The sequence below is a fragment of the Dipodomys spectabilis genome, unplaced genomic scaffold, assembly GCF_019054845.1.
Source record: "Dipodomys spectabilis isolate Male_0828 unplaced genomic scaffold, ASM1905484v1 ptg000002l, whole genome shotgun sequence".
Taxonomy (NCBI): domain Eukaryota; kingdom Metazoa; phylum Chordata; class Mammalia; order Rodentia; family Heteromyidae; genus Dipodomys; species Dipodomys spectabilis.
Window position 1 is genome coordinate 55870012 of NW_024870679.1, and position 19802 is coordinate 55889813.

General features: G+C 35.9%; 1 protein-coding gene across 2 annotated transcripts in view; it reads right to left on the reverse strand.

Moving 5' to 3' along the window:
- The window catches only part of Eps15 (epidermal growth factor receptor pathway substrate 15), a 123148-nt gene that overhangs the window by 66552 nt on the left and 36794 nt on the right, over positions 1-19802 (reverse strand). For both annotated transcript variants that reach the window (XM_042674684.1, XM_042674694.1), the window contains exons 6-10: positions 16408-16473; positions 14556-14681; positions 11850-11909; positions 6024-6113; positions 4727-4872 (exon numbers count right to left, since the gene is read on the reverse strand). In XM_042674684.1, the coding sequence (XP_042530618.1) occupies positions 4727-4872; positions 6024-6113; positions 11850-11909; positions 14556-14681; positions 16408-16473 (488 nt within the window). The remainder of the gene's footprint in view (positions 1-4726; positions 4873-6023; positions 6114-11849; positions 11910-14555; positions 14682-16407; positions 16474-19802) is intronic.

Consider the following 19802-nt stretch of genomic DNA (forward strand, 5'->3'; position numbering starts at 1 on the left):
AAACAGGTTACTTAAAACTAAATGCTAAACAGGTTGAAAAAAGAGAATATTCATTCTGATACTTGGCAGAGGCCTATAATTAAGTCTACTTCAAGCTTTATTAATTTTCAGGACCACTACAAAGTAAAAATTGTGATGAGCTAAAAACACACCATATTCACATTTTCTTTATATGACAGTTTTAGGGTCTGAAATCAGAGTCCTGACCTTGCTAGACTGGCAATCTACCACTTTCTTGGTTAAGTTAATGGTTAGGGTGTTGAGTTAATGATTAGGGTATTGTTATTTTTAGGCTATTATAAATGAATTGTTTTCCTACTTTCTTTCTTAGCTTGTTCACTATTGGAATATTAAAAAGTTACTAAGTTTTAAGTACTGATTTTATGTCCTGCTACATTCCCAAAGGTATTTATCAGCTATAGGAGTGTTTTTGTGGAGCCTGTGGAGTCTATTAAATATAGGATCATATCATCTGCAAAGAGAGATAATTTGACTTCTTCCTTCCCTACTATGTATGGATGAGAATGGGATAGTGAAGTCTCCCACTATTACTATGCTGGGGTCTATCACGGCTTTTAAGCCCAGAATTGCCTTTTTAATAAACCTGGATATGTCACTATTTTGTGTATATCTGTTAAGAAGTGTAATTTCCTCTTCATAGATCATTCTCTGAAGTGACCTTCTTTGTCTATTCCGACTGGTACTAGTTCATAGTCAATTTTATCAGCTATAAGAATGGCTACTCAAGCTGGGCACCGGTGACTCACACTTGTAATCCTAGTTACTCAGGAGTCTGAGATCTAAGAATCGTGGTTCAAAGCAAGCCCGGGCAGGAAAAGTCTGTGAGACTCTTATCTCCAATAAACCACCATAAAACTGGAGGTGGCACTGTGGCTCAAATGGCAGAGTGTTAGCCTTGAGCTGAAGAGCTGAGGGACAGCGCCCAGGCCCAGAATTCAAGTCCCACCACCAATAAAAAAAAAAAAAAAAGAATGGCTACTCCTGCCTGTTTATAGCAGTCCATTTGCTTGAAAGATCTTTACCCATCCTTCTATCTTGTCAGTGAAGTGTTGAGGGTTTTGGTGTTTTGTTTTTTTTTTGTTTCCTTGGTTTTGTTTTGGCTTTGTTTTTTTAGGTAATGAATGGTTGGGTCTTGCTTTTGATCCAGGTTTCCATTGTATGTCCTTTAAGTGGAGAGTGAAAACCACTAATGTCCAACATTACCATTGAAATACATGCCACATTTCTTGTCATTTGAATCTTGCCTGTTCCTGCTTAGTGTATCTATGCATCTAGGAGGGTCTATTATTTCAACTATTTTCCTGCTTTTGAATTTTCTTATTCTGTGTTGGATTCTTTCATCTTTTGCAGTCCTTGTTTAGTAGTCACAAATTCTTCTAGATCTGTATATTATGGAAGGTTTTCATTTCTCCATCAATTATAAAGGATAGCTTTCCAGATACAATTTTTATCTCTCAGGGTTTGAATTATTTCTTTGCATACCTTCCTTGTTTAGAATTTGTGTTGAGAAATATGCTGTTATTCTAATGGGCTTGACATTGTAAGTAACTTGTGTTCCCTTTTTTGCAGCTTTAAATATTCTTTCTTTAGGGATGGGAATGTAGCATAGTGGTAGAGTGCTTGCCTTGCATGCATGAAGCCCTGGGTTCAATTACTCAGTATCACATAAACAGAAAAGGCTGGAAGTGGCGCTGTGGCTCAAGTGTAGAGCACCACCTTGAGCACAGAGGCTCAGAACAGTGCCCAGGCCTTGAGTTTGAGCCCCAGGACTGGCAAAGAAAATAAATAAAAAATATTCTTTCTTTACTCTGGATATCTAGTGCTTAAACTAAAATGTGTCCCGGGGTGTTTCTTCTCTGATACTGCTTTTTGCTGTTCTATAAGCCTCTACCACATGGATGACCCTCTCTTTCTCAAGCATGGGGAAGTTTTCTGTTTGTTATTTCACTGAATAGGTTCTCAGTGCCTTTACTTTATAGTTGTTCTCCCTTGTCTAGGCCTATGATTCAAAAGCTTGATTTTCTTCATGGAATCTGAGCATCTTGTAAGTTTCCTTGGTATCTTCTAAAGTGTTTTTATTTAATGTCTGTGACTGTTTGATTTAATGCAAATGCTTTATCCTCAACCAATGATATCATGGTTTCAACTTCTGTTCTATTAGCTAGGCTTCTGATTAAGTTTTTAATTTAAGCTACTGAGCATTTCATTTCCAGGATTTTAATTTTATTTTTTTCAAGATTTCTATCTTCATTGACCTTCCTCTTTCATATCTCCATTGCCTTCTTTATTTCATTGGCCATTTTTTCCACCATTTTATCCAGTTCATTGTTTAAGCTTTAATCCTCTTCATTATCACTTAAGTCTTTTATTGTGGAATTGTTAGTTTTCGAGAGACACGTTCTTTGTTTATTCATAAAAGTAATGATTTTTCATTGGGATTTGTGCACCTGGGGGTAAAGATCTAGTGAAGCTTTCATTCTGCTGTGTCCTTTTAGTTGGTTATTTCTTATAGATTACGCAAGACTGGGTAATGGCTATGTTGAGGTGTATGCTCCTATTATTAGATTGAAGGGATGAGTCTTCACTGACAGTCAATTTTTATGCCCCTTACTCCCCAAATTTTTAACATTAAAAGATGTTAAAAACAGATGAACCCTAAGTCTCAACAAGTCTAGTTCATTTGGTGATGCCACAAAAATTCTAAAACAATTAAAAATGTCCATGTTAGTTTATTCCTCCATAACTCTTAGAGTAGCAGAATACAAAGGTCACCAACCCAAAGTAGAAAGGACAGTTGTAAATGCCAATCACATAGAAGGCAACAATCTGGAAAGTTTTACAAAATCACTTGAAGAGAAAGAGCAAATCCTTCAATGCTTCCTTCCTTCCTTCCCTCCATCCCCCCTCCTCATTTTGAAGTTCAGCTTTCTGAAATCCTATGTCTAATTTTCTGAAAGTCACTGTGACCTGACAGAGACTTCACGCAAGGGTATCTAATAAATCTTGACTTTCAGCTTTCCTTATTTCTTCTTGTGATCTGAGCCAAACTTCTTAACATTTCAAGCCTGAATTTCCTATCTATAGAGGTAAGATCCATCTTGTAAGGTTAGTGTAAGAATTAAAGACAGGTACTTTTATAAAAGTCTGGGCATAATGCCAAACCTATTTGTGATAGCTAGGCACTCAATAGTAGCCATTAACAAATGTGCCTCTATAGTCTTTCTCATTCTTGAGCACATATCCCTTTGAAAGCAGACCTACTATTCTTCTTTATCTTTCCTAGGTTTCTCTCTGTAAACACATAGTTAACTTCAGATGTCTGCTGCCTTTGAAAACTTGAAGATAAACTTTGGTATAGCTAGACTGGTAGTAGACAAACTACAAAGGATTTTCCACATATAATCACATTTAGTGTGAAATTCATTAGTATTATTAAAGTTTTCTTTTCCTCTTTTTGTGTTGTTATAAAACTGGGATTTGAACTCAGGTGCTCTACCACTTGAGCTATACCTCTAGCCTTATTTGCTTTTATTTTTTTGAGTAGGAGCTCACTTTTTACTTGGGTAGGTCTAGACTTTGATCTTTTAATTTATGCTTCCTGAGTAGATGGGATAACAAATGTGTACCATTTTGCCCAGTTTTTATTGCCTGAGATAGAGTCTTGCTAACTTTTTGCCTGAACAACTCAAGCTTTTGAATAGCTAGGATTATAGGTGTGAGCCACCATGCCCAATTAGTTTCTCTTTAAGGAGCATATAAGTTACATAAAGGTATGAATATATTCATGTACCCTGAAGAATTATATAAATATGTCTTAAAGATGCTATTTCTTTTATTATTTAAGTTTCAGACATTTGATTGTTAGATTTATATATATATATATTTTTTTTTTTTTTGCTTTGTTTTGTTTTTTTGGGTCCGGTCGTGGGGCCTGAACTCTGGGCCTGGGCGCTGTCCCTCAGCTCTTCAGCTCAAGGCTAGCACTCTACCACTTGAGCCACAGCGCCACTTCCGGCTTTTTTCTTTTTGCTTATGTGGTGCTGAGGAATCGAACCCAGGGCCTCAGGCATGCAAGACAAGCGCTCTACCACTGAGCCACCTTCCCAGCCCTGATTTATATTGTTTTAAATTGATACTTCATATAATATTCTAATAATGAATATCACTATCTTCTAAAGCTTTAGGATCAAGCTTTTGCCCTTATCCTGAAAAACTCTTAAAATTCTTTTAAAGTTCTGATGCTGTACTGTGGCTTCAATACAGGGCTTTGAGCTCTTGCTTAGCTTTTTTTTTTTTTTTTTTTTTGTTGGTCATGGGGCTTAAACTCTGGGCCTGGGTGCTATCCCTCAGCTCTTCAGCTCAAGGCGAGCACTCTACCACTTGAGCTACAGCGCCACTTTTGCTTAGCTTTTTTGTTCAAGGCTGAGGCTTTATCATCTCTACTACCAGGTTTTTTTTAATGGTTAATAGGAGATAAGAGTCTCGTGGATTTGTCTGCCTGGGATGGCTTTGAACCTCAGTCCTCAGATCTCAGTCTCCTGAGTAGCTAGCCATCAACACCTGGCTAGTACTTCAGATTTAAATATACTCTATAAAGAACTTTGAGATATAAACCTGCTCACAAAAAAGACTTCAAAATAAAAATGCATAAAACTACAGATAATAGAAAATTGCATTTTTAGAAATCAATTTCAGTCAGTCTTACCATATGTGGGCTAGTAAAGTAGAAGGTAAACCTGTTTTCAGGAATATTTCACGGACCTCCATTCCAGACACAAATCCATCCATATCTTTATCAGTTTTCAGGAAGATTTCATCATATTTAGCTTTTTCTGCAGAGGATACAACCCACTAGAGAGGAGAGAAAAAAACAGTATTTCTGCCAAATAAAATAAACTTTGAAGTTCACTTGTTCAACCTACAGCAGTAGCTGTCCCAAATTCGGAACAGATATTTCCTACTAAATATTACAGTCATGCTTCATCTCTGTTGTATTGAAACTAAAATACTGCAGTAAAGAGAAAATTACAAAAACACAATTCAGCTGAGAGTATATTTGCATATGCTAATTTTACTTTTATTTCCCTTTTAAGTATGATGAAACACCTGACCTGTTATGATTCCCACATTAATACAAGTAACTGGCAAAGTTTGTATGAAGAAATATTTAAATAGTTTTTTATTTTCATTTTCTATAGTTCTGTCCAGAATTCTTAACTGTAGCCAAATTGGCCAATTTGTTCATGCTAACAATCTGACAAGAAGCAAGTCAGAGAAAGAAAAAGACCATGCACCACTCTAAACAGATAATTTGATCCTAAAGATTCAAGAGGTAACTGGACGTTAAACAAAAACATTTATTAATTATGCAGGGCAATCATGCAGTGTTAGCACATAGTATCTTTCACCTCTATTTTTTTTTTCCTTTCTTCTTTTTGCCAGTCCTGGGGCTTGAACTCTGGGCCTGGGCATGGTCCCTGAGCTCCTTTTGCTCAAGGTTAGCACTCTACTACTTGACCCACAGCACCACTTCTGGCTTTTTCTATAATTTGAGATAAAAGTCTCACTAGACTTTCCTGCCCAGGATGGCTTCGAACCTCCATTCAGAGATCTCAGTCTTCTGAGTAGCTAGGACTATAGGCATGAGCCACTGGTGCTGGCTCACCTCTAGTTTTAATGGCAGGTAGATAAAAGCATAGTCAACAAGGTTTGACCTAAGGAAATATAGAGGAATATTTGTTTCCTCTGGACCATCACATTATGTAGGATCAACCAGAGGGAGCTCCAAATCTTTAATCCCTTTGATTGTTCCTTCTAGTTTTATCAAGTAATCAACTGTTAAATGTCATGCACTTTGTTAAAAAAAAAATCCTTTCATGCTGGTAAATCTATACCTGTCTTAACGATGCTTTGGTAGTTGGAATGCCTACAGGTGGTAAGTAGTAAGATTTCTTGGCTGATGCTGAAGAGGGAACCAACTGCATAGAGCCCAATATACTGACCGTTTGTCTCTTAGAAGGTGGCACCAAGGCAGCAGGCAAGGACATTGGCACAGGTTCTTTCTCCAGTGCGCAGTATACCAAAAACATGGCCTTCAAAATAGATGAATCAGGGTAACATATATTAAAATTATTTAACAACATTCATTCTTCAACAACAAATCATATTGAAAGTGTCTCAAATGCTTTTTTGATAGACCAGGCATGGTGGTACAAGATTATAATTCCAGCTACTTATGAAGCAGAAATAGCAGTATTACAAGTTTGAGGCCAGGCTGGACAGTCAGCAAGAGTCTGTCTCAAAACATAAAATACAAGCCAAACGGGCTGAAGGGTAGCATGGCTCAAGTGACAGAATGCTTGCCTGGTATGCCCTAGGTTCAATCCCCTGTGCTAAAAAAAAAAAAAGAAAAAAGAAAAGAAAAAGAAAAAAAGGGGGAGGGGGAGAGGGCAGAGAAGGAGAGGAAGAAAAATGAGGGAAGAGGGGAGAGAGAGGAGATGTTGGGAGGAAAAGAGGAAGATACAAAAAGGAAGAATAGTAAGAATTCAAAAGCTAAGAAATTTATAGGAAGATATCCTGAGTAGAAAAAAACAGTAATATACACACTCTTTAAAAGTTTTTTCAGGGGCTGGGAAGGTGGCTCAGTGGTAGAGCGCTTGCCTTGCATGCCTGAGGCCCTGGGTTCGATTCCTCAGCACCACATAGCAAAAAGAAAAAAGCAGGAAGTGGCACTGTGGCTCAAGTGGTAGAGCGCTAGCCTTGAGCTGAAGAGCTGAGGGACAGCGCCCAGGCCCAGAGTTCAGGCCCCACGACTGGACCCAAAAAAAAAAAAGTTTTTTCAATGACAAAAACAAATGACAATTTGTGGGGAAAATATTATCTATAGCAATATTCTAATATTTAAGTATTCCTAGAAATTAATGTACAAAAGAAAAATAGAAAACGTATGAATAGACATTTTACAGAAATATTAAAAATGTCTTTATCTTTAACAAAAAATATGCTCAATTTCACTCATAAGAATACTACAAGGGGCAGGATATTGGTGGCATTTTGTCTTTAAAGCACATAGGAATAGTTCTTTGGTTACTATACTATAAAGGTGAAGGATGGTATGTATATCTCATTTGTATTGTTCCAGTTTTCACATTTATTTCATTAAAAAGAAACATGAACAGGGTGATGGTGGCTCATGCCTACAGTCCTAGCTACCCAGGAGGCTGAGATCTGAGGATTTCAGTTCGAAGCCAGCCCAGGCAGAATAGTCTGTGAAACTTTGATCTCCAATTAACTACTAAAATACCTGGAAGTGGAGCTGTGGCTCAACTTGACTAAATCTCAGGAACAATATTCAGGCCCTGAGTTCAAGCCCTAGGATCAGAATAAAAACAAAAACAAAAACAAAGGACTACTTCACAGAATAGAACTATATTCATGTGGAACTTACTCCATAAAGTGACCAATAATTGGGATTTAGACATTTTTTCCATTCAATGACAATAGCATAATTTAATGCATATTTTGAGTTTTTAATGCTAATATAAGAGAGAAAAATTTAGCACTTCTGCAAAATGATTTCTTAATGTGTCAAAAGAAACTTCCTACTAAATTAAATGAGTCAGAAGTAAATATCATGGAGATATAATTCTAATATCTATATGCTCTCATCCGATTATTCATCAATCAGTACATAGAATGCTGATACACTATTTTTTGGTGCCGGTCCTGGGGCTTGAACTCAGGGTCTGGGTACTGTCCTTGTGCTTCTTTTGCTCAAGATTAGCACTCTACCACTTGAGTCACAGCACCACTTCTGGGTTTTTCTGAGTAGTTTGTCGGAGATAGACTCTCATGGACTTTGCTGCCCTGGATGGCTTCAAACTGTGATCCTCAGATTTCAGCCTCCTGAGTAGCTAGGATTACAGGAATGAGCCATCAGCACCTGGTAGGAATAGGTATAATTTTTAAAGTTTGTATTCTTTTTTGTGTGTACATCCATATATACGAAAGATGCTCAGAAGTAATTTTAGGTATTGCTAGAACATCCATACATGACAAGGTCTTTTAGAAATGTACTTAAAAAAAACTAAACACTCAAAGGTATTCTAGATCTGGATTTTTAATTAAACCACTAGATTTCAGATTATATGAAAGAGTATTCAAAGGAACAAGCCATTAATTAAAAGTTTTCATGGCAATGTAAATTATATGTTAACTTCACTGATTCCACCACCCAATTAAAAACAACTTATCCAAGTTCCCACTTATTCGTATAAAATTTATTTTTTGGGGGGTCCAGTTGTAGGGCCTGAACTCTGAGCCTGGGCGCTGTCCCTCAGCTCTTCAGCTCAAGGCTAGCACTCTACCACTTGAGCCACAGCACCACTTCCAGCTTTTTTCTTTTTGCTTATGTGGTGCTGAGGAATCAAACCCAGGGCCTCAGGCATGCAAGGCAAGCGCTCTACCACTGAGCCACCTTCCCAGCCCCTTGTATAAAATTTTAAAAATAGAATTTTTATATTTAGAACATTCAATCAAGTTTTGACAAATTAGTGAAGTAATTATTTCTAAAACAAATCTGTACTATAATTCAACATACCAAGTTACAATGAATGATTAACTTCATTTTCATTTGTTTCCATTAAAAAAAATAAACTGAGAGCAGGATATCAGGTCTTTAAAACAAACAAACAAACAGACAGCACATAAGAAAAGGTAAGGCCTGAAACATTCTTTCTCTCTCTCTCTCTCTTTTTTTTTTTTTTAAAGACCGGAGTCTCACTGTGTAGCCAGGCTAGCCTTGAACTTGCAAACTTCCTCCGATTGGGATTGTAGACATGTGCTACCAAGCCCTGACAACAGAATGATTCCTAATATTAATCCAGTTTTGATTGATTAGTAAAATAAGATATGCTAGGGGAGGGTCCTATATAATGTTTCAACAAATCAAAAATTTTCTGAGTAATACATTACCTTGACATTTCATTTAGGAAGACAACTGAAAATGTTCAGGTCTTAGTTACTGTACTATTGGAAAAGGTCTTTTTAATTTTCTTTTTTTTTTTTTTTTGCCAGTTCTGGGGCTTGAATTCAGGATCTGAGCTTCTTTTGGCTCAAGGCTAGCACTCTATTACTTGAGCCACAGTGCCACTCGAGCTTTTTTGGAATTGAACCCAGGGCTTCATGAATGCTAGGCAAGCACTCTACCACAAAGCCACATACCCAGCCTAGTTCATTTCTTTTAAAAAGTAATTTTTTAAATTACTTCAACTTTCAAGGAATAGACCAAATCTTAAAATTCGTATCTAAAATATGAACGTTTATAACTAAATTGTATAAAAAACAAGTCATAAGTCACATGACTTAAAAGTTTTGGTTAGGCTGCTATGTTGTGCCAATTATAATTCTGAAAAAAGTAGCTACTTATGAATGAAAGCAGTATCACCTAAGCCCAGAATCTCAAGAACACATCTAAAAATAATGTAATAAAAGAGTTTTTTTTTTTTTACTTTCATGGAATTAAAGAATGGAAACTGATGTATCAAGCAAGTTCTAAACTAAAGAAAAGCTTGTGAAAACAAAATTTTCTGAAGAATTGTATGTAGAAAATAGCAAATGTGGCAAAATGATTAACTAGCAGTAGTCTAGAAGACATCATATTTACTATCTAAAATAAAATGGTAGTATGTTTATTCTTAATTTATTATTTAAATTTTTTAATATTCTAGGGCTTGGACCTTATCCATGGTAAAGCCAGCACTGTGCCACTTGAGCATGCACTCAACATATTCTTTTAAATAAAAGCTTATTATTATTATTTCCAGTCCTGGACCTTGAACTTGGGGGCCTCAGAACTGTCTCTGAGTTTCTTTTTGCTCAAGGCTAGCACTCTGTCACAAGACCCACAGCACCACTTCTGGCTTTTTCTATGTGGAATGGAACCCAGGGCTTCATGCATGGTAGGCAAACACTTTACCACTAAGCCTCATTCCCAGCCCATAAGCTTATACATATATGTATATATACATATATATATATATGTATATATATATGTACACACACAGCCTAATAAAAGGCTGCAGGACATATAAGATAAATAGCATTTATTGTTACATTAACCTAAACTATACTATTTAACAAAGATAATATTATTTTCCATCTATCCTAATTATATTAATACAAATGATCCTTTAATGACTTACAATGCAAAGATCTGATACCAATATTCTTTTTAGCTAGGTAAGTTTAACAGTACACTAATACTCATACAAAAGAAGCAGGTAGTATGTATAATTAAAATTGACCATGTTTCAAAGTGCATCATGTATCAAATCTCTTCAATATATTGACTTATATATCAGTGAGATAAGTTGTGGTGGGGTTTTTTTTTTAGGGGGGCGTCATGGGGCTTGAACTCTGGGCCTGGGCGCTGTCCCTCAGCTCTTCAGCTTAAGGCGAGCACTCTACCACTAGAACTACAGCGCCACTTCCAGTTTTCTGGTGGTTAATTGGAGATAAGAGTCTCACACTTTCCTGCCCAGGCTGGCTTAGATACATGATCCTCAGATCTCAGCCTGCTGAGTAGCTAGCCAGGATTACAGGCATGAGCCACTGGTATACGGTTTAACTTTTTTTTTTCTGTGTATACAAGACTGAGTAATGGACCCAAGGTTTCATGCATGCTAGGCAAGCATTCTACCACTAAGCCACATTGCCAGCCCAGTGGGATGTTTTATCACCATTTTGAGTATATGTCCTGCCATTTTCTAACCATCATCTGAATTAAGACAAAAGTTACTAGAGACCTGTGACCATGAATTCAAGTCACTTTAAGTTTCTGCATTTTTAAAATGTGATATATATATATATGTATATATGTATATTCTATTACAGGTTAACATTTATGAAAGGAAGGAGGGGGAAGAAGAAAAGAGGAGAAACAAAACAGAGAAATTACATGATCCAAAAGACAATTTTCAAAGATCAATAAAGTAGATACTGGGTTAAAAAATAAAAATATGCAAGATTCAGAATCAGAAAATAGTATAACCAAAGACCCAATAGAGATTAGAAGAAAAATACAAATTTGTGGCAACAAGTTTGAAAATAAAACAGAGGTTTCCTTAGCAAAATAGGGGTAGAAAACTTGAACATATGAGTTTCAATGTAAGAGAATGAATGGGAGACTAGAGATTTAACATTGTTGAGTCCACAGAAGTTTTATCTAACTATTAATGAGGAGAATATCCTATTACTAAAATGTAATTTCAGATAGGATTTTGTACCAGAAAAAGGTCAACTTTCTATGTTTTTATCAAGTAAAATGTAGTTAGTGCTATTCATGTTTTTTTTTTTAGTGAAATAAATGTGAAAACTGGAGTAATACATTTAAGACAAGTGAGAAATACAAAAATAATACTACCCTTCCTCTTAAAAGTACAGTAACCAAAGAACTTCTATGTGCCTTAAAGACAAAATAAAGACCGCAAAAACATACATCTTCTGTTACTCATTTATTTTAAAGTATTTATTTATAAGTTCCAAATAGAAATGTTTATGCCAGCAATCCTTCTAAGGATGAATTAAAAGAGAAAATTTTCATGAGAATGGTGGTGCACACCTTATAATTTTAGTGCTTACAGGGAAGGGGACTGGGGTTGGGGTGGGTGAGGCTGGAGGATCATAAGTTCAAGGGCATCCTGAGTTGCATGGCAAGTTCCACGCCAGCCTGAGGCAAATAACACATTCTAGTTCAAAGAGAAAGAGAGAGAATTTCACATCATAGAACCATTAACATGTTTCAGACCTTAAGAAATCAAGTTACTTACAACTGCAAATTCATCTCTGTCAAGCTTTCCATCATGGTCAATATCACTTAACTCCCAAACCTTAAAAAACAGAAATGAGAAAACTTAATGTGTGTGTGTGTGCGTGCGTGTGTGCATGTGTATGTGTGTATTTGGAGCCAAGGAGAGAAAGTATACTAATGACATATAAGAATAGAGATAAATAAACTCTTGGTCATTAAGTGCTTTGAAAGGAAGTTGGATTTCATCTTAATTGCATTGAGAAGCTACTGATTTATTTTAAGTAATAAAATGACAAGATTATTTATTGCTTAGGAATCTCAAATTTACCACACAATAGAAAAGTAGTGGAAATAATAATAAAAAATGGCTTTTAAAATCAGTATTTATTGAGCATATAATTTATGTAACACTGATCCAGCAACAGTAGTAGTACTAATACTGGAGATAATGTGGTGATCATCATTCTCATCATTACAATAGTAGTTAGCAATTAAAGAATATGTACAAGCACCATATAACTATATTACATAATCACATCTAATACTAACAATCCCATAAACTAGAAATTATGCCCTTTTTAAAGTTAACAAACATGGTTATATATGACTTGCCCAAGATCACACATAAGGAGCAGTGTAGCCAAGACTTGATCCTATGTAATCTACTTAGGCAGAAGTTCTTTTTTTTTAAGGGCTGTAGATTTAGAGAGTAGGTAAAGTTGAAATATGAAGAGTGGAGAAAAATCACTTTGAAACAGCACAAGAATGACAGGTAGTAGAAGCTCAAGTGAAGCTGGTGATCATGAATTTATGATGACACCAATCTTATTAGGCTTTCTCAGGAGTCTGTAAAGCAACTGAAGAGAAAATAGATAATTAGCTTAATGAAAAACTGGATGTTTAGTAAAAAAAGATTTCGTGGCAAAGTTGAAAAAATGCTTTCGAGAATCTATGAAAAAGATCTAAAAAGTCAAGGAAGAAATGGATGGAGCTAGAAGGAATCATGTTGAGCGAGGTAAGCCAAGAACGAAGAGACAAACAGTACATGGTCTCCCTGATAAGTGGATGCTAAGTCCAAAATGTTAGGTGATACGACAAAACTAACAGGACTAAAGAAACAAAGAACTCCCACTCATCTGGTTGAACCACTACTAAATATCCCCATGCTGCTGATCACAAATATGGTATATAACATGTGAACACTGTTATATATTACAGACTGTCATAGACAATTTGCTCCAGGAAAGTTAGAATGAACTTGTGACTTTGAAATTATGTAATCACTTAATCACAATCAAAAAAAAAAAAAAGAACCTCGGGGAAGGGAGGGAGGGAGGGGATGGTAGGGGGAAAACAATGGAGGGGGTAACAATGTTCAAGAGGAAGTGTACTCATTACCTCACTCATGTAACTGTAACCCTCTGTATAGTATCTTTACAATAAAAAAAAAGTCAAGGAAGTTGAGAGTAGAACTTATGAATTCATCAGGCAGAAGATGGAAGAAGAATGTGGCAGATAAGAACTAAAGATGTGGATGTGAAATGATGGGCTCAAAAAGCCCACATTAGGGAAAAAGTAACTGCAAAAGAGTCGGGCACTGGTGACTCATGCCTATAATCCTAGCTACTCAGGAGGCTGAGATCTGAGGATCACTGTTCAAAACCAGCCAGGAAAACCCGTGAGACTCTTATCTCCAATTAACTACCAGAAAAACAGAAATTGCACAGTGCCTCAAAGTGGTAGAGGACTAGCCTTGTGCAAAAAACCTGAGGGACAATGTCTATGCCCTGATTTCAAGCCCCAAAGCTGAAAAAAAAATTTTTTTAATTTACAAAAAAAAGGGGGATAGTGTTTTAGTTTATAGACTAAAAGAAGCCATAAGGATGAATGGTAGTGATGGCTGCACAAAAATATGAATGTATGTCTCAGTATTGAAATTTAAATTGATTTAAATTTTCAACTGATTAATGTGGCAAATTTCATGGTAAGGGTACCAAGCCACAATTTAAAAGATAGAGGGATAGAGGGAAAGTAAGAGTTTGAGGTTTAAAGGTCTTGATGAAATCAAGAAACTAAAAGTCTTGCAAAAATCTAGGAAAAGGTTCTAGAAAGCACATAAGTTCAAGTTAGAATAGAATTTACAATTTTAGAGACGAAACAATTCCTTACAACAATATGAGGTAAAGTGCAGATATAAAATATTGATATTGATAGTCTTTAAACAGTGTTGAAGAATTGGGAAGTCACAGCATGCAGCACTCAGAAAAATGGTCTTACCCAAGGAGCTTATACATATAACTAATTTTGACTACTCACGTTTGATAGGGAATAACCAAACAAACTGGTAATATTTTTATATATTAAGAACACACTGAGCCAGGCACTGGTGGCTTAGGCCTGTAATCCTAGCTACTTAAGAGACTGCAATCTGAGGATCACAGCTTGAAGCCAGCCCTGAGAGGGAAGTCCGTAAGACTCCTATCTCCAATTAAACACCCAAAAACTGGAAGCAAAACTATGGCCCAAACTTAGAACACTAGCTTTGAGCAAAAGCCCAGGGACAGCACCCAGGTCCTGAGTTTAAACCCCATGACTAACAACAACAATAAAAAAAGAACACAGAAAATTCTATAATGATACAACTTTAAAACAAGATACAATGTTTTATAATGTTTTTTATAAAATTAAAATATACACAAATAACATTTAAAATTTACTATCTTACTCTCCCAAGGATTTCCACAGGTAACTTAGAGTTGAGCAATACTGGTTTCACTTTATCACCAGACAAAAATCCATCCACGGGGCTTAAACTGTCAAAAATGGCATCATATTTGGCCTTATCTTCAGCCTAGAAGACGAAAAAGATGACCAGTAAAATAATAGTGAAAAAGATTCAACTTCAGTTACAGAAATCAAGTTCTCAAAGAATAGATCTTGTATTTTTAAAACATTTAAGTCAAGTAAGTCAGGCCCCGATACGCAAAAGCTGCATATTTTCTCTCAAATGTGATAGTTCGTAAATGTAGTAGTAATTACACTGGCTAGTATGCAAGTGTATAAAAATTATTAACTGAAATACAATAGACTCAAGGAAGAACTCAAATAGTGTAATTCCTTAGAAAAGCAAAGTCAACAAAATAACCACTAGGAAATGGGTACTTGAACAATATGGGGTGGGCTCAAGGAGAGAGGAATATCAGAACGAAGAGAAGGCAGGGAGAATGCAGTTAGGAATTCCATGTATATACTATAAAATTAAGAAAAGCTAGCAAAGTATAGGTTGGAAGGAAAGCAGTGACGCTGTATTCACAAACAGCTTTGTTGAATGGCAATTTCTTTGTACAACCACTTAAAAAATACACATATGTATATATACATATGTAAAAAGATATATACATATACATATATACATATGTATAGATATATACATATACATGCATGTATAAAGATATATATATATATATATATATATATACACACATATTTGCTGGGAACCAGTGGCTCACATCTATAATTTAGCTACTCAGGAGGCTGAGATCTGAGGGTTGGGGTTTGAAGTTAGCCTGGGCAGAAAAGTCTGTGAGACTCTTATCTTCAATAAACTACTCAGAAAAAGCTGGAAGTGGCACTGTGGCTCAAGTGGTAGGACCCTCGCCTGAACAAAAAGGTTCAGGGACAGTTCTAGGCTCAGAGTTCAAGTCCCAGGACCAGCACACACACACAAAAAAAACAACAACCAAAAAACAAAAAACCTCCCACAACTTTTCAGGATACCTTTCAAAGAAGCATCTCATGTCATAGACATGATGTACTATGAAAAACATTTTTAAAAAAGAAAAAAAAGGAAGAAGATTTGCTAACAGTCTTTTAAATTTTATTTAAAAAAGGATATATCTGTAAAATGTTCTAGCAAACATCATTAAAAATTTTTCCTACTTAAAATATGTTTTCCTATTTAAAAATATAAGTAAAGCTGGGCACCAGTGGCTCACGCCTAAAATTCTAGCTGCTAAGGAGGCTGAGATCTGAGGATTGAGTTTAGAAGCCAGCCTGGGCAGGAAAATCTATGAGACTCATATCTCTAATTAACCATAAAAAGCCAAAAGAAGAGCTGTGGATTAAAAGGTAAAGCTTTAACCTTGAGCACAAAAGCTTAGGGACAGCACCCAAACCCAGAATTCAAGCCTCAGAGCCAGTAAAAATAAATATAAACAAACAAACACACATAAACATACATATGTACATACCATTCATTTTCATCAAAATGGCTCAGAGTAAATAATAACTTCAAAGTAACTCTACTCAGGAGTCTAATGTACTCTATTCCTCTTGCAGTTGGAACACTATCTGTTTTTTTATTGTTTAGTTAGAAATGAAAAATATCGCAGATTGAAGAGCTTTGAAGAGAACAGAGTCTGAGTATTGAAGACTAGTCCAGTACCAGTTACCACACTTGAACATACATATGAAAGTCTAACATAGATTGCACTATATTTTGGAAGTAGGGGAAGGAAAAACATGTAAGTAGGAAGCAAAGTAAGAGTAAGAAGTGAATAATTATGAAGTTTACTTACTTTTACAGCCCATGGAAGCTCAACTGCAGAGGGTCCACTAGTTAGCAAAGGACTACCGGTATCATGCTAAAACATAAACAGTACAAAAACTGAAATTCTCATATTAATAAGTAATGAAGAAAAAGTCGTCTTGTGGTAGGGACATGGCTCAAACGGTAGAGTGCCTGATTAGCAAGCAAAAGGGCCTGAATTCAAAACCCAGTACCAGCCACCCCTCAAAAGAAAAGTCTCTGCATTTAAATATATTCATATAAAACACTTAGTTATCACTGCATTTAGAACACTATTTTAAACTAAGTAGATTTTCACCTATTTTTCATTGCAACAAAACCTTTATACTTAGCCACATAAATCATTGTATAGCATTAAAATATGCAAGTATTACAGAAGAAATCCTCCTATAACTGAGATAAAGATAGAGGTATCTGAATGTTAACAGAAATAAGTAAATGACCTCTTAATAGATAACTTTTTTCCAGTAAGATTTAAGGAAAGCATTCAGGAAAACTCCACCTTAGCATTTGTTACTAGTACATGATACACAATTTATGCTCATCTGGCTAAAGAGACAAATGATTGGGCTGGGAAGGTGACTCAGTGGTAGAGGGCTTGCCTTGCAAGCCTGAGACCCTGGGTTCCATTCCTCAGCACCACATAAGCAAAAAGAAAAAAGCCGGAAGTGGCGCTGTGGCTCAAGTGGTAGAGCGCTAGCCTTGAGCTGAAGAGCTAAGGGACAGTGCCCAGGCCCAGAGTTCAGGCCCCACAATTGGACCCCCCCCAAAAAAGAGAGACAAATGATTATATTTTTAAAATCTTAACAATAATATAGTTAGGCAGTAAATCTCTATATTAAACCCTTGATACCATATCTAAATAGAGATGTGCAGACATTCTCAAAATAGTTAAATTCTCAATGTTTCTAAAATAGTAACTCTAAAAACAAACAAGAAGGATTGGGGATACAGCTCAATATTGCCCTAGTATACACAAGGCTTGATCTTCAGCACTACCAAAAATAAAATGAAATAAAATAAAAAACAAAAGCCATTAAATTTCTGAGAAAAAGAGTAGGGAGGACCAATCATGTCAAAGAAAAAGCCTTACCAATTTATAATAAAAACAATGTAAAACTAACACATAAACAAATTAATAAGACCAAAAAAAATCCATCAAGAAACCAAAATACATATGACAATTCAGCTCATAATTGAGTTAAATTTCAAATTGACATTTCAAATCTTTTCTTTACCAAAAGTAAAGATTATTCAATACACTGTTCTAGGCTATGCAGTGTAGCTATCTTGAAAAAAAAAACACAAACCTGAATCATACTTATACCTACAACAGAACTAACTTAAAATGTAAAAAAGAAGAAAAGGTTTAATTTGACAAAATATTCATATAAACATTTTGTCATGGAAAAAAAATTAATACCCAATATCTTTAAAAGACAAATGACAAACTGAGAAAACATACTTGAAACTCATAAAGACAAAGTTAAGAACAGCAACTGAAGAAAAATAAGCCATGACAATACTTAAGACATTCACACAAAAACAATGTAAATGTCTCAAAAGCAGAAAAGCTATTCAGTGTCACAAAAAAAGGGCCAAAAGGAAAAAAAAATCAGAATTTCACTTACATACCTTTGGTCACCAACCAAACTGACAAAGATCTAAAAGTCTCATAATAGTAAAGTGGCAAAAATATAGAGAAACAGGCATTTCTAGTTCAACAACTATAGAGGGCAAGTTGATAATATATATTATTTCCAAATTATACAGGCTACAGGTTGTATTTGTTTGTTTACTGGGCTGGTACTGGGGTATGAACACTGTCTTTTAGCTTTTTCCACTCAAAGCTAGTTTTCCATCACTTGAGCCACAGCTCCACGTTCAGGCTTTTTACTGGTTAATTGGAGAGAAAAAAGTCTATGGGCCTTCTTACCCAGGCTCACTTTGGGTGTTTTTTTTTAAATTATTTTTATTATCTTTAAGTAGTTGTACAAAGAAGTTCCCATTTTACAAAACAGTATATGAGTACAAAGTGACAACATTGTCACCCATCCCTCCAAACCCATCCCTTCTCTCACTTTTTTTCTTTAATTGAGATTAGGTGATTATATAAATTTCACATATTTCACAGTATTGTGGAATAGTGATATTTAAAGTCAGCAACACATTTTAACCTTCATAAAGGCAAATTGTCATTATCATTGTCTACACAGTTTGTGAATTCTATGAGCTTTGACAAAATAAGTTTGGTGTTTTTTTTTTTCCACATTGGGTGATGTTTACATTTCTTTCCTTTTGCTTAGTGTAGGTTGTTCCCACTTATTCTGTTCCTCCTCCTGGCTTCCCTCCATTGCGTGCATATATCTACCATATATATGGTCAAGAACATGGAGCCAGGACTGGGAAGGTGGCTCAGTGGTAGAGCGCTTGCCTTGCATGCTTGAGGCCCTGGGTTCGATTCCTTAGCACCACATAAGCAGAAAACGCTTGAAGTAGCACTGTGGCTCAAATGGTAGAGCACTAGCCTTGAGCTGAAGAGCTGAGGGACAGTGCCCAGGCCCAGAGTTCAGGCCCCAGGACTGGCAAAAAAAAAAAAAGAACATGGAGTCATATAGCAACGATATGACAAAATTGGTGGTTGTCCTTTGTTTCTTGAGTTGTCATATCTTCTTGTATTTTGACTTTAGCATCCACGTATCAGGGAGACCATGTGCCATTTTTCTCTTTGTTCTTGGCTTATTTCACTCAAAATACTCTGTTCTAGTTCCATCCATTTCCCTGTAAATGCCATTATTTTGTCCTTTCTTATGGCTACATAATAATCCATTGTATATAGGTACCACAATTTTTTGATCCACTCATCAGTAGTGGGGCATCTGGGTTGTTTCCAAATCTTGGCTATTGTGAACAGTGTTGCAATAAACATGGAGGTGCATGTGTCTTTGTATACTGGTTCCTGTTGTTCAGGGTAGATGTCTAGGAGTAGTATGGCTGTATTAGTATACATTCCTACCAGCAATGCAGTAATAGGGTTCCTCTTTCTCCACATCCCCTCCAGCATTTGTCGTTGGCTGACTTTAGGATGTGGCCATTCTGACTGGGGTAAGGTGGTATCTCAGTGTTGTTTTGATTTGCATTTCCTTTACAGACAGGGATGATGAATATTTCCTCATGTGTTTCTTTGCCATTTTTATCTCTTCTTCTGAGAAGTCTCTCTTTAGTTCCCTTGCCCATATCATGATTGGTTTGTTAGATTTGGGAATGGTTAGTTTCTTGAGTTCCCTGTATATAATGGATATTAGACCCTTGTCTGATATTTTGCTGGTAAATACTTTTTCCCAGTTAGTTGGCTTTCTTTCTAGTTTGGTTGCTATTTTTTTT